The 15,667-nt window shown below is 33.8% G+C and overlaps 1 protein-coding gene and 1 long non-coding RNA gene across 2 annotated transcripts; one reads left to right on the top strand and one right to left on the bottom strand.

The window, feature by feature from the left end:
• The first annotated feature begins 4,768 nt into the window (after positions 1-4,768).
• On the top strand, positions 4,769-8,877 carry LOC143205262 (uncharacterized). Its single transcript, XM_076418445.1, has 6 exons — positions 4,769-5,898; positions 5,972-6,083; positions 7,713-7,757; positions 7,814-8,214; positions 8,273-8,438; positions 8,506-8,877. The coding sequence occupies exons 1-6, from the start codon at positions 5,887-5,889 to the stop codon at positions 8,736-8,738; spliced, it is 969 nt and encodes a 322-aa protein (XP_076274560.1). The 5' UTR covers positions 4,769-5,886; the 3' UTR covers positions 8,739-8,877.
• A 3,493-nt stretch (positions 8,878-12,370) lies between these two features.
• LOC143205261 (uncharacterized) lies at positions 12,371-13,476 on the bottom strand. The gene is made up of 3 exons (XR_013007787.1): positions 13,417-13,476; positions 13,153-13,367; positions 12,371-13,081 (listed from the first exon to the last, which is right to left on the bottom strand). It is a non-coding gene; the product is annotated as an uncharacterized LOC143205261 (long non-coding RNA).
• Between the last annotated feature and the right edge of the window lie 2,191 nt (positions 13,477-15,667).

The raw sequence follows: 15,667 nt of genomic DNA, 5'->3' as shown, positions 1-15,667 counted from the left end.
GTAGAGAAAAGAAAAGAGCACGAAACGTCGTCGTGATGGTCTTTTATAGCCTGGAACTGCATTGTACAAGTCCACCGGCGTTGCCAACCTTTGAACTTGTTGTAGATCAATGCGTGGTGGCCTACAGGGTCATGGCAGTAACCATATAATTTGAATTTGACAGCCATCTGTTGCTGATTTATTAAAGTAGTACCAAAATAATATTAATTTCGCTTGTAAGTTATAGAAATATGTTTCATGATGCTGTATAATTAGTTGCCTGTATTCGAACATAACCATTTTGGAATTAATCCAATTTAGTATCTATAATTTTGTGATAAATTCATACTTTGTTAAAAATATGTTATTAATTACTAAATGTGTTGAAAGACATTTTAAATATCACTAATTTAAATAACCATAAGAACGAAAATAAGGAACGATTTTGGTTTAAAGTCAAGAATACAGGAATCTACATTTTTAAGACTGTATATTCGGTTGCATAAGATTAAGCTCTTTATGATCGATGTTACTTAAGTCGTTTTAAAATAAAAATATGTATCTTTGTCGTAGTGATTAAGTTATTATTTCGCGTTAATAAGGTTGGCTTTAAAACCTGTAAAAAGCTTCATAAAAATATTTGGTAAACGTAAAAGAACGTAATCAACCGTTTAGTTACGATTTTAATCTGGTTTTGGGTAATATCGAAGGGGCTACGGTTTTACTTTTGTTTTTCGGGCTTTTCATTAACGGCATCAACCCAAATAAATCACATTATGGATGATGGGACCGATTTTAAATATCACTCGTTGTGTAATTAACATCTGTATTGAATAACCGCCGCCAGTGGTCGAATGTGATTGTGAGGCTGGGATGGATTTTGCAACGAAAAATCTTTAATTATCCAAAAGTAGATATATCGCTCGATAGAAAGGCTTTTTAGTTGGGCGATTTCGACGGAAGCACAATCGGCTGCATTTTTTTCGGACTTTCTAATAGTCTGGGCGATTAACGATGTGCCGATGTGCATCTGTTTTATGTTAAATTTGAACGTGTTATTCGTCATGGCCGGCTCTTTAAACGTTCCCAAATCATTTTTACTGTTGTTAAATGAATTAATTAGGTAAGATATGGAGATTTCGGTTCGGTTTCGTTAATGCATTCTGTATGTTAATAAAACTACCAGTTATAGCTGGCGGATTATCTCATTGCTAAGATTTATCCGGCGTCTGAAAAGATTCCGGTAAAAGTTATGTTTGACAGATGATCTAATTGTCAAAACATATCGATTGTCTGAAAAGTATCTGATCTTTATGTTATTAAGAACAAGTAGACGAATCTATGCCGACTTCTTCGATTGGTGAAAGAATTCAGTAGATCAAAATACATGCTATATGTGGTAAATTATCTAATTTATCAGATATATCAAACGTTTGAAAAGACGTTTGAAAAGTGTTCGGACATTTATGTTATTTTGAACAAATAGTTTCCTGAGTGTTTAATTAGATATAATTAATGAATTCTCTATACAATATGCGTGTTATATACGACATATTATCTAATTTATTACATGTACATATGTATATGTAGTATATTATATTTATTACATATCTAATGTTTGAAAAGTGTTCGGTCATTTATGTTATTTTGAACAATAAAAAGAACCTTTCATTAGAGATTTCGTTGATAAATTCCGTAAGATCCGTGAGATTATCTAATTTCTAAAAGCTTTTGATGCCTGAAAAGTTCCCGGTCCCTAAATAAATAATAAATGAAGGTTATTATGATTTTCAAGGCGTTTGTTATATTCATTATCTAAAAAATATTCGGTCTTTATAATATAATGAATAGAAGAATATATGAAGACTTCTATTAGATTCTGCTTGTTATACGTGGCAGATTATCATATATCCAACATATTTGTAAAATATATCCAACGTCTGAGAATTATCCGGTTATCTGTGTTGTTTTTAACAAGTAAAGGAATACGGAGTGTTCTATTAGGTCTCCTTGATGAATTCTATATCAATGTGGTTGTTATATTCGGAATATTATCTAATTACTGACATATTCATCATTTGAAAAGTATTTGGTGTTTTTAATGAACAAGTGTGCGGTTTATATTAGATCTAATTGATGAATTAGATACATTAAAGTGCTTGTTGCATCCGGAATATCTAGGCTTGGATTTTGAATAGTAAATATATTAAAGAATAATATAATTAGAGAAGTTGCCACAAGTTATATAATGTAAAATGGTGTTATTTAATGTTGAATCATATAACTGGACAATTACCAACAATACTTTAACCAAATTTTAACGATTTTATAGCAGCAACACCCGATATTATTTTCTTTTCCTCAACTCAATTTACCAGCCGATGATTTTACATCATTAATTTCAGAAATTTTATAGATCAGAGTCATAATTCGGTATCCAATGCTAGAAACGTTCGAATTAGTATGAAGACGTGGAAATTTAGCTTAAATCTGAACTAAATGATCATAAAAGGTCGGTATAACTTCAGTTCTATTCCTTTGAGTTAACACGAACTATTATTATAATGATATTGTAATAAAGAATGTTTGAATGTAAATTATTTATTTTAAATTACGTTGTTCCTAACACCACTTGTTCCCATATATCATGCATGACCAAAGATATTAGCATTTTAACCATTCCTTAATATGATATTGAATATTGGAATATTGGATCACCTTAAATCACGGGATATTTTTATCGAGTTTTATATTTTGAGTTTTTAAAAGCCTATATTTCAGATATGTTGCCTTAAATTGTCGATCTAATGCGTCCTGTTATTATAATTTATAATGTATAGAGTTCCTAGAACTACATGTCTTAGTTATCCCATAAAACAGATCCATTTTCATTCATATTTCTTGACAAAATTCATTATAATAGAAGTTCACTAATGAGCTCACAATATCTATGATGTATAATTTGGATTAGAAAATAGCGCATTGCTTCGTTGCAAAAGTTTTGGAGTATTGGAAAAGCACTGAACTAATTATATGTATGCTGTGGAAGGGAATTATTAGGTACATGCATGTATTCTGATCAGTTCTTGACTTTAAAAATGCACCTACTGAGAAAAAATGATATGACAAATATTAACCAAGATATCTTGAATCATTTTCTAAAAGGTTTTCGTATCCTTTTTGTAGAATTATTTTCGCATTTCAAACCATGTGCTGTACATGATCTAATGCCGTAATTCTGGTACATCTTCATTAGCGTCTGTATGGAATGTATAACTCAATAATATATATTGAAAACCTACTTTTTATGTAGATATATGGAATGTTAATGATTTGGTTGTGTACCAATGGTTTATATTGATATTTTACATTTTCACCAATAGATGTTGCTGATCAGAATACGTGCGAATATCTAGTGTATAGAAGGACATATAAGTATCTATTTAGTTATATAACTTCAAAGTATATTTTTATTAGTAAAATATAGACAAAAACTTGAAAATAATGAAAATATATCCAAGAACTTAATATCTGCATATTTATATATATATATATATATATATATATATATATATATATATATATATATATATATATATTTAAATTTGATTTGATTACACTTTTAGTATTTTTTTTGTATATTGTTTTTGTAATATGTATTTCAAATATCTATATTAATTTTCTATAATTGTCACACTTTCTGCTGCTAAAGAACAGATAAAAAATAACCAGTGAAGTTATCAAATACTGAAAGTATAGTAGAATTGTTAATTGTTATGTCTTCCTTTCTAATGTTAAGTAAAATAATGACATTAATCTAAGTACCATTGGCAACTTACGTACCAACTTAAGGCAAAACGCAATCAATATAAACGAGATGTGGTATTTACAATTAATGGTAAATTTTGAGACAAAATATTAGAAAGTCTGCACAGAAACCCTTAAACCAGAAACCTTAGGACACCAGTCATATTCACCAGATATTAAAGATAACCCAAAAATAAGTCAATTTTAGGATAATATCGTGATATAAGGGTAACACTACTAATGAATATTGATAATATCTTCACATTTTGGCAATACGTTTTCCTATCTGTTCTGCTATGTCAGATAAATTACGATTGCTTAACAAAATTATCTTAAAATTATATTTAAAGTTGTTCGAAATGTATGATTATAAAAAAATTATTCTAGCAATTGCCAAACCTTGTTAAAAAAAAGAAACTGCAAGTGAATTTTCTTTTAATTAAAGTAATTAACATATTTTAATATCGTAATTATATAGTCATATATTGTTATTTTTGCAGCCTAGTGAAAACTAAAACTAAACTAAACTAAAGCTAATTAATAACTAAAATATGATATCCTACCTAACGAAATTATAATAAAATTTTAACATCCTGCTAATCAACTTTGTTTGGTTTCATTTTTAGTTCAGTTAGTATTTTCAAGATTCAAACTTAAAAGTTATTAAGACAACAATTAAAGACGAAATAAAATTATACTATAATTAGTTTAACAAAATTTCTTCACATTTTTTTAATAGAAATTTGACTAAAACAAATTCTCATAGAAGAAATTATACAAATTTATCCTTAAAAACACATTTTCATAATAAAAATTAATTTTAATATGCTTTATTCCTTATTTTTCAAGCGTGTATATTTATATATTTATATACCCCTAAAAATTGATTTTTTTTAGATTTCATTTGCCAATTACAACTTAAAACGTATAAAAAAAATCGAAAAAGGAATAAAATTATATTATTGTCAATTCTAAGCAATTTTGGTAAAAACAGTTAAACTTTTCTTAAAACAAATGCGAACACTTAATTATTTTAAATTTTGGTAAAAGCTCACAAATTTTCTTAATACAAATTCTAACAAAAACAAATTGTAATAGAAGATAAACGATCTTATTTCTAATTAATTTAACTAACACATTTTCATAATAATAACAATTAATTTTTATTTGTTTTATTTTGACTGATTCTTTGCAGCTTTAATTTTTTTTTTAATAAAAACAATTTGTTTTTAATGAAACAACTAACCCATCTTAATAAATATGTGTTTTAAGACCTATAATTGACACTAATTACAATTACAATTTTACTAATTACAACAATTTACGCTACTTAAATGGCTTAAGTTCAAGTAATCAAGGAAAATTTGAGAAATATATTTGTGTAAGTGGTACCTTAATGGAATTTTCTTCAAATATCAGATAAAACTAATACTTTTCGCTAATCATAATTATTTAAAATCACTTTAACAAGTAGATATGCCTAATTATAAGATAATCGATATTTTAATTAAAAAAAATCAATATTGCAATATTAGAAAAAACTTGATATTCTTATAAAGGAAGAACCTTAAATTAAAGTTACATATAGTTTCTGTTAAACCTGATTAAAAACAACACTTTGTTTTATTAACATCAATCAAAGGCTTTTAAACAAAATAATAATATTACATTGTCCGCGAAATAATTTCCCTATAACTTTCATCTAATTTGTCATCATTTTTCTACATCTTCGAACACTTCCATCGCATCGACAATAGCTCGATGGCAAATAACAATTCTCCGACTGAACCGTATCACTTCCGACACTGGCCCACAACAACACCCGAAGATGTAAGAGCTGAAGCACGTTGAAGATGAAGGAAACATCACAAAAAAAAATCCGATCGTGAATTACTACGGAGCGTGCATTTTTTTATCCGTCCGTTGAGCAACGAGACTGCGCGTCATATTAGAGGGAGAAAGTACTGTACCAATGGCGATCATCGGACGGTACTGATTCAAAAGTACTATCACTGATTTAGGGGAGGATGCCCGACTATAAAAACCACTTGGCACCCACCAATTCTATAGCAGTTCTAGTTTCATCTTTCCTGTAACAAGATGAAGTTTCTGGTGAGTCGAGTGTGCCTACTACGGCCCACCAGAGGGGGTAGGGGTAGAGTAAAGCGTGGTTGGTCTGTTGCAGGTTTGCACCGTGCTACTAGCAACCTCCGTCCTAGCCGGGGAGAAGAAGGAGGCAGCTGTCGACAGTTCCAAGTCGAAGAGAGGTCTCTTGGATCTCGGTGATATTGGAGGAGGTAATTTTATTTTTGAACATTTTCCATCAAATATTTCCAAATATCTCGTGATCAGTCAAAAAGCTGCAACAATTGCTAGAAAACTATTTATTTGATCAACGTATATACCTCCATACATTATCTCATTAGATTTAAACAATATTGATTAATATGATTTATATATTACTCCATACTTGGTACTCTTTGAAGAATTCTTAAAATATATGGGTTAGCAGTTAAGTAATCGTTTACAAAATCTCCTAAAGTCCATTTTAATCGAATATAATAACATAATTAAACATTATATCATTAAGCAGCTGAAAATATACATTTTCTCTAAATACATCTATATATATATATATATATATATATATATATGATTTCAATATATATGATATATGATTTCAAGTTACCTGCATATCTCTTCATTATTTTCGCTGTAAGTTCAATGATATATTGTTAAAAATTGGGTACACAACTGCTTTGCAAAGAATTGTCTATCCATATCCACATTTTATTTAAAAGATAGTTCAAAAAAGGCAAAAAGGCATTAATTTTTGAAAGTAAATTCAATGCCGAAAAAGAGATTTATATCTTTATATTAATTTCTCTTTATATTGAAAAAATAAACTCAACTTTTTTCATTAATCATATCTGCCATTAGATATATTTAATACGATCTTAATATATTACTATTGTTCAGTTGTACTTGCATCAATATACAAGCAGACAGAGAGTGTAAAATAAATACATCAGTATGTATTTCCCAAATTCCCAAAACGTAAGCTAAGATTAATGACTTGGACAGTATTCAGTTCAATGTAGTTTGGTGCGCTTCAATCTTATGACTTCTTCCGTGTTGCCCAGTAGCTGTGTTGTTTCTAAGTAGCTGTGATTTAGTAAACTTATCTCCTGTGATAAATTAATCTCTTTAATCTTGGGTAAAGTTGGAAGTATCTTCTAACTAACTAGTATATTTCTTTGGTATTAAGTATCATCTGCACTGCTCTTTGTTTATTGTGATGTTTCCAATTTAATCTGCCAACCAGATGGATGCCGAGGTATTTCGTTGATTCTGTTTGAGGAATCGGGTATCCACCAAGTTTAATCAGGTTTTGGTCATTTTGCCACTGCTCAAAATTAGCATGGACAGATTTGGAGCTATTAAGCTATGTTTTAGAGTCTCTAGTCCATTTCTGGATCTTATTACATACAATGGTGTATTGTTAAAACTTATATATATTCGTATATTTGAAGACTTGTCCAGTGTGAGCTAGTACCTTCTCCCATAATATCCACAGCATTTTCTTTTGAAATCGGAAAACCAATATATCTTTCGACGTTATCAAATCCATTTATGCGCTGGTACTTTGATACTGATAATGATCTGATGGCTGATAATTTTTCAACATTGCAATGGAATTTTCAATATCCACTTGTAACTTCAGTATAATAATATAATATATAAATATATATAGAATGACATTCGATGATAAAATCTTGACATGATCCCCTGACAATAGGTGTTTCAAGGCCATAGGTGTTCCAAAGTATATTTAACAGTCAATAATTTCACACCTTATCTACATTATACTACATTACTGCCCCAAGTCATCTTTAATTTGATTTCTAATCGATTTCGTCCGCTAGGTTCCGGTGGATTTGGAGGTGGCCTGTCTGGCGGTTTCTCTGGAGGTACTGATCAACTCCTTCGCCATTCCAACAATATATTAATTTTATATTCCCGCTAGGTCATGGTGGTCTGTCATCCGGTGGATTTGGTTCCGGAGGTTTTGGATCCGGCGGCGGATTCTCTGGCGGCCACGGAGGCGGTATCGGGGGAGGTTTCGGCGGCGGCCTAGGCGGAGGATTGGGTGGTGGATATGGAGGCGGATTCGGAGGCGGTTTCGGAGGTGGTTTCGGCGGAGGCGCCGGTGGCGGTATCGGAGGAGGAGCTGGCGAAGCCAGAGTCACCCACATCACCCTCCATAAACAGATCTCCATCCCCCACCCCGTACCTGTACCAGTCAAGGTAGAGAAAAGAATCCCCGTACCCGTTAAAGTACCAGTACCAGTGAAGGTAGACAAGCCTTACCCAGTGCCCGTGCCCAAACCTTACCCAGTACCAGTCGACAAGCCATATCCAGTCACAGTAAGTTCCCTCGAAGATGACACCGATGTTGGTTCTAGATATTGTGTCTTTTGACTAGGTTGAAAAGTCCGTTCCAGTACCAGTAAACGTACCATACAAGGTTCCAGTACCAGTCAAGATTCCAGTTCATGTACCAAAGCCAATCCCCGTCCCAGTACACAAGCCAGTCCCCGTTCATGTCCCAGAAATCAACATCGTCAAGAAACCTGTACCTGTACTTGTTGGTAAGAACACGCCTAAAGGTGCCAATGTTAAGTTAAACGTCTTCATCACACTTCGGTTGTGTTTCAGGTGGACATGGAGATAGCGGATTCGGAGGGGGTATCGGAGGAGGATTCGGCGGCGGTATCGGAGGTGGTTTCGGAGGCGGTTCCGGAGGTCGATTCGGAGGTGGTTTCGGAGGTGGTCACGGCGGTTTCGGATCCGGCGGATTGAGCGGAAGCCACGGAGGATTCAGCTCCGGCGGTTTTGGATCCGGCGGTCTCGGCGGCGGCTTCTCCTCCGGCGGATACGGCCATCATTAAGTTAGACAAACCGTGTAAATACGTAGCGTGTAGAACCATCAAGAAAACATCCAATCTCGTAGCCACCCATTTCCAAATTCCATCTGGTGCTAGTAGCCCCAAAACTTGGTAGAATAGCGGCGCGTCGTCCCTCAACGGCGCGTCGAGTGTTTTACAAAAGTTCTGCAGCAACACCAGAAACAACATTTTCTTGGACTCATCTGAAATTCGCTGCTCTCGATCAGTATTTCTACATATTATCGCTTTTTTTTGTTGGCTATCGCCTGTGATATCGATCATGATAATGTGTTGTTTCCTTATCATACTTCACGACATTCGCATTGTAACATACACATTAATGTTGTTGAATAAATAAAATCTTCATTATTATATTAAGATTGTTTTATTACTTTTTTACTCTCAAATGGCGAAGGAGCTGGGAATATTGATTTTTCAATTTTATAAATGAACCCGTTGAACCGTACATTAATTAATATAATTTCATACGAAAATATGTTATTTATTGTTGTATGTGGAGGATAGTTCAATATTATTTCGGTCCTTTTCTATTACATCACTGAAGAATGACGACGATGATAGTAATGTAACGTGTGAAATTAATTATTAATGACATCTTCTGAACTATGAATAATCATTTATAAGTGGAATAAATAATTGAAAATAATATATTTCAAAAATGGAAATCTTGAACAAAGAAATTCACAATGAATTATTAATTTTAATTGAGGGTATGTTCTTGACACTAACTAAAAAATGATAAATACAATTAGGAATGATAACGTCCAATGTCGAATACATTTCATAAAGACTAGAGTCGCGAAACCCAATACGATTCCGAGGCATTGAAATAAACCATTCAAAGAAAGGTTCAACAAGTTGACGAAGAATCTGGCAAATAGTATCTCTTAGATACTCCTGGTGTAACTGGAAAAAGGTTATTAATATCAACGATTCTTCAACCCTAAAAAGGCTCCAGAAATTGATGATATTTCACATGGGTAATTGAAAGAGGTGCCACGAAAATCAATAATTATGTTGACATATATATTCAATGCCTGTTCGAGACTGAACCATATTCCGGAATGTCTTATGATTGCTCGAATTATTTTGATTAAAAAACCTAACAAACCATCAGAACAAGTTGGATCTTACAGGCCTATTTACCTTTTATGTGTGATATTAAAATTATATGAGAAACTGCTCTTAAAAGGTTTATTTAACCATTTATAGAAATACCAAATGTACAGTTTGGAAAGACTCAACAATCGACCAAGTGCATAGTACCAATACTGCCCTGTAATAGTCCTGGACGTCTCACAAGCATTTGACCGGATATGGCATTTGCTATTAATAGACAAAATGAGCTAATTTCTATTAGCTAATAACTGTCTACTGTTGGAATCATATCTTTTCCAAAGAAAATGTAGAATCTCGCATGGAGGGGTATTCTCAACACTAAAAGCAATTTCGGCTGAAGTTCCACCGGGTAGTGTCTTATTTAAAAATCTATCTAAATTAAAATAAATTCCTTATAATACATAACAGATCAACTGAAAAGTCCCCGGCCTAACATATAGATGGCGCTACTAGAATTAAATCAATATGTTTTTTTGTTAGCCCTAACTCTCAAAAAGAAAAAAATAAGATGCGTGTATAAATTTGACAGCTGTCCTATCATTAGCTTGTGAATTATAATATTTTGAGTGAAGCAACTTTTTTTATTGTGAAAAAAAAATGTCGCGTGCTGATGAAATATTGCTTTTTGAAGGGAAAAATTACAGTTAAAACAAAACCTTGGCTTGAGCCCGAGTTTCCGGATACTGCCCCAGGAAAATCAACCATCAAGGATTGGTATGCTAAGTTTAGACGTGGTGAAATGAGTACCGAAGATGGTGTTGACGAAAAGAGGTTGTTACTGACGGAAACATTAAAAAAACCGTAAATTGAAATTGACTGAAATTGCGGACACATATTTCAACTGAACGTGTACATCATATCACTCACGAATATTTGGGTATGAGAAAGCTCTGTGTAAAGTAGGTGACGCGCGAGCTCAGTTTTAACCAAAAACAACGACAATGAGTTGATGATTCGGAGCGATGATTGAAGATGCTCAACTGTAATAAACCCGAGTTTTTGCGTCGATATCTGACAATGGATGAATCATAGCTCCATCATTTCACTCCGAAGTCCACTCGACAGTCATCCGAGTGGACTGCACACGATGAACAAGCTCCAAAGCGTAGGAAAATGCAACAGTCGGCTGGCAAGTTTAGGGCGTCTGTATTTTGGGTTGCGCATGGAATACTTTTCATTGACTACCTTGAAAAAGAAAGGACCCTCAACAGTGACTATTACATAGTGTTACTGGACCGTTTGCAGTACGAAATCTCCGAAAAATGGCCGCATTCGAAGAAAAAGAAAGTGCTGCTTCATCAAGACAATGCACCGTCTCACAGGTTAGTGAAAACGATGGTAAAAATCCGTGAATTGGGCATCGAATAGTTTCCCCATCCACTGTATTCTCCAGATCTGGCCCCCAGCGACTATTTCCTGTTCTCAGATCTCAAAAGAATGCTCTCTGGGAAGAAATTTTCGTCGAATGAAAAGGTGATCGCCGAAACTGAGGCCTATTTTGAAGCAAAGGTCAAATCAGAGAGAGTCGCTATAAAATACTAATTTTGCCAAACAACTATTTTACTATGGTAGGCCGGGGACGTTTCAATTGACCTTTTAGTAATATTCATCTTTATATTGTAATATATATTAACCTCATTTCAAAAAGGGGAAAAAGAGGGTGTTGTGGAACCTTGAGGAATGTCGAATTTTACATGTTAAGAGTGATGGTCTACAAAATACCCAGAAAATATTATTCCATATGTTGAACACGTGTGGGGTACCAGCAGCGCTAACTAGTAAACGATAATGAAAATGTGGCAACCTCAAAACGTTTATCTGAGATATTATTGAAAGGTACTTTCGATAATTCATATACTGACCAGCGTTCAGTTGAGACGTGCCGCCATCGACGACCCAAGCCTCGCGTTCAATTAACAGCACTGCCATCCCTTATATACATTATATACGCATTCTTATTCCAGAATGGCCAGCTAGAACCAAATGGTCTTTTGCTGATGTCGCGTCGGGTTCGAAAAAGTGTTTTGCGGGCGACGGAGACCCTTGGTTACTACTGGGATTGTAGTTGGTTATTATTGGTATTCCCATTTCCTCTGAATGTGCACTGTGTCAGGCGTTTATCCTCAGGATCCATAATGGCATGAGCTCATCTCGCTAATCGATGCTTGTACATGGTTAGTTCTTCTATTTCTCTAGGGAGGTTAAGTTGAAAAGGTTCAGAGCTGAATGTTTTAGTAGTTTTGTCCGTAGCTGTTTGCATATCTAGAGTGAGCTTAGAGACTGCTCCTTCTAGATCTTCTGGAGAATTTATTTTATTATATGCTGTACTTTCAACATTTTTATCAAAATGTAAACACAACAATTTTGTTTCGTCCTACCTGTATTCATCGAGCAATATAAACAACTCTAAAGTGTATATAAAAGCAAGAAAATTTAACATGAAAAAACGTAAAATATTGTCGTTCTAACTAAATAAGAAAAATAACAAAAACTACTAAAGGTATAGAAACGTTTAATGAACAACGCAGCAATATTTAATCAAACATAATGTGACAGTATTGACATTCGAAATATGCAATCGTTACCACAGGCGACGTTGTTTTACGACAAAGTTTCACAAAGTACCCTAACGCTAAATTCATTGGGCATGACCGTGTGACCAAAAGAAACCTACATTAATTTTGGCAAAATTCTTAGCAACTCACTGGATCGGACTCAGACTTTCCAGTTCCTTTTGACCTTCCAGCCATCTAGCATTAATATAGTCAACTATATAGTGTTCGTACAAGCCCATATACTTCAATTTGGTTAGTTTTTTAAAAATATTATATTTCACGACCGACAATCTCTTGCAGGTTAGATCCAGCATGGTCAAAGACGTCAAGCTATCGAAGGTGTCGTACCTGACGAATTCGATGCCGTTATGGCTCAGTGATAGTTCCTCAAGACGATTCAGACCTTCAAACCATCTTGGCCATGCAAATTTCGGTGAATTTAGCTTCGAATACTTGCAGCTTCGTAAATGTTTTGAAGTGTTTGAATACAAAAGGATCAATGACGAGGTATCTGTTACCTAAAAACACCTGGAGATTTGGTAATTTACTAGTAACATTTTCATCCAGCTTGGGTAAGCGGGAGCATCCCATTGCTTTATACATGATTACGGGAAGGACCGCGCCTATTCCTCGGATGATGGATTGGCGGAACTACAGTCGTCGAAGTTGGAATTTGATTTAGTTTTATTTATACCGATAATATATCAAATTGACGAACTTACATTGGGAACATCTTTCAAGGTCGCGTTGTCGATAACACCACTAGTATCACCGAGATATATCCGGTCAGCTGTGGCCTTGTTGATACGCAAAAGCTCCTATGGTTTCAGAAGCTAGCCATCCTTCAATTCTGCGCCGAGAATCTGTATCATAGGAGGTCTTTCTCAAGCCAATACTCCACTCATTACCATCACCACCCCCAACAGAAAATTTTAACCTAAAAAAGTCCATCAAAACACGAAATACCATCAAAAACCAGGACGTACATCTCGGTTACTGTGATATAACTGACTGTCTATCTATGCTAACAAAGTTGTTGATAACCAGTGTTGTTATCAAAATTGAAACTGTTATGTCTTCAAGCGACGGATATTTGACCTTTTCCTGACCGCGCGGGGTCTTTTTAACCGGCTTCGAAAACGGAGGAGGTTCTATGTTCGACTGTATATATTATTTTTAATATATGTTCGCCTATTTTTCCGTCAATTTGGTCATTGGAGCCAATTCACGATATGTTGGGGGGAGGGAAGGGAAATCGAAGGTAACCCTCACATTTCAAAGGCACGAACAATGTTTTCACACATATTTTTTGTCTAAAATAATCAGATATATGTGTATAATATTATTGGTGAGCTGATGTGACCGAAAATCGGAAACCTTTCAGGGCAAAAGTCGTTCAGTTTGCTTTTTAAGCACTAACAAAACATAGCATATAGATATCTTTAAATAACAAGATTTAATTGTATCAATAAATGTACTAAGTAATATACTATTAGTTATTTCTATTAAATTGTAATATGGTATTTTAAAAATTTGATGCTTGTATGTATCCTGATCATTTTTTCATTAAAAAAAAAAGTATATTGAGAAAAAGTGTTACAATTAGTGTTAATTAAAATATTTTCCGTCATTTTTTACAGCTTTACAATTATCAGTCAATTTACAACAATACGTTATTTTGTTTAATTGAGGTCTTATTAACGTCGGTAAATACCTGCAGTAGAGTACATATTGCTTATATATCCGTTATATATACAGCAAGGTATTATGGTAATTGTCAATTCTTTGTCCTTTGACGTATCCTGGAATATCTATGACATTTCGCGTTTGTGACTATCGTGATGGATTCATTTTTCATTTTCTGTAACAATACTTTAACGAAAATCCTTTTTTTGCTGGAAAATCAATGAAAACTCGATTTTGATATAATCCGAGACGATATTTTAATTCAATTCGTTTAATAGTCGTTTTCGCTACTTTAGGATCTATCTTATCGCATGTAGCCGCCTGGAATTTTTTTATTTAGTTCATAATAAAGCTTATTCATGGACTACTAAGCTTTTTGGAACTTCTATAAGAGTTCCAGTTGCATTTTTCTCCCCTGAGTTAAGTCATAGTTAAGTTGCATAGTTCCAAAAACCTTCGAATTTTTTAGGTCCTGAATGGTCTGGAGATATCCGCGAGCGCCGCCTATAACGTAGGGAGTTGGATTGGAGATGTATACTGGATAGGGCTCCTTGACGTACTTCAGGTTCTCAATGGTGATTTGGTAGAGTTGGGGTACCTTAACGGGATTTGGAACGTGAATGGGTACTTTTACTCGTACTTGGACGGATTTGCTTACTAATAGTGACACAGTTCTGGTCACGGGGACTGGATATGGCTTGATACTTCTATTAGGTAGCGTTTGGCAGCGGTGAATTTGTAAAGAAACTGGAAAAACCAGGTTTTTTCGAAAAATTTCGGACAGCGTCTCCAAAAACTCTCATCGTACTTCTACTGTATGTACACGATCCGGTCTTGGAACAGTAACGGTCTGGACGCCTCCATGAAATCCCCTCTGAGATCTGTGATGAACAGCATCCTCACAGAAGACTACACCTACCAAGCAGGCTAAGATCAGGAACGTTCATTAACGAAGAAAGAAAAACAGGAATAAGATTGCCGAGAATTGGGCGAATACGTTCAATTATTTGATGAAGGCGCTTTGTATATTATAATATAATATTTCTCCTTATTAATACTCGGTATATATTTGTCTAAGACAATTTTAGCTTGGGTGGCATACGATTTCAAAATGTTGAATAAGTGTGAAAATGGATCGATGATTATATAGCTACTAAAATAAAATCTTTCTTTCGATATATTATTACAATGTTTCCAGAAATATGGGGAAAAGTTACATGCAATGAAATATACAATAATATATATTGTATATTATTGTAATATTGTAAATTGTAATATTTCTTAGTATATGTAATTTCTCAGTGAAAAAATTACCAGAATACATGGAAAAACCCGAAAATTTAATATTTAAGCAAAGCAAAAAAATCGACAACCAACAAAAAATTGTTACCGACAACTATTACAAATAACTCCAGTAATTAACATTATTTAACTCACTAATTACTTATTCAAATATATCTAGTCTAGTGTTTATTGTGAATCCATTAAGATCATCTCTTTTAACGACGCAGTTCAATAAATCCTTTTATGCATAAAACTAATTATAAAAAT

Source organism: Rhynchophorus ferrugineus, unplaced genomic scaffold, assembly GCF_030347505.1.
Source record: "Rhynchophorus ferrugineus isolate W39M unplaced genomic scaffold, kcgeb_rfMv2 rfM11, whole genome shotgun sequence".
In the NCBI taxonomy this organism is placed as follows: Eukaryota; Metazoa; Arthropoda; class Insecta; order Coleoptera; family Curculionidae; genus Rhynchophorus; species Rhynchophorus ferrugineus.
Note: the sequence above shows the minus strand (reverse complement) of the source record. Positions and strands in the feature narration are given on the sequence as shown.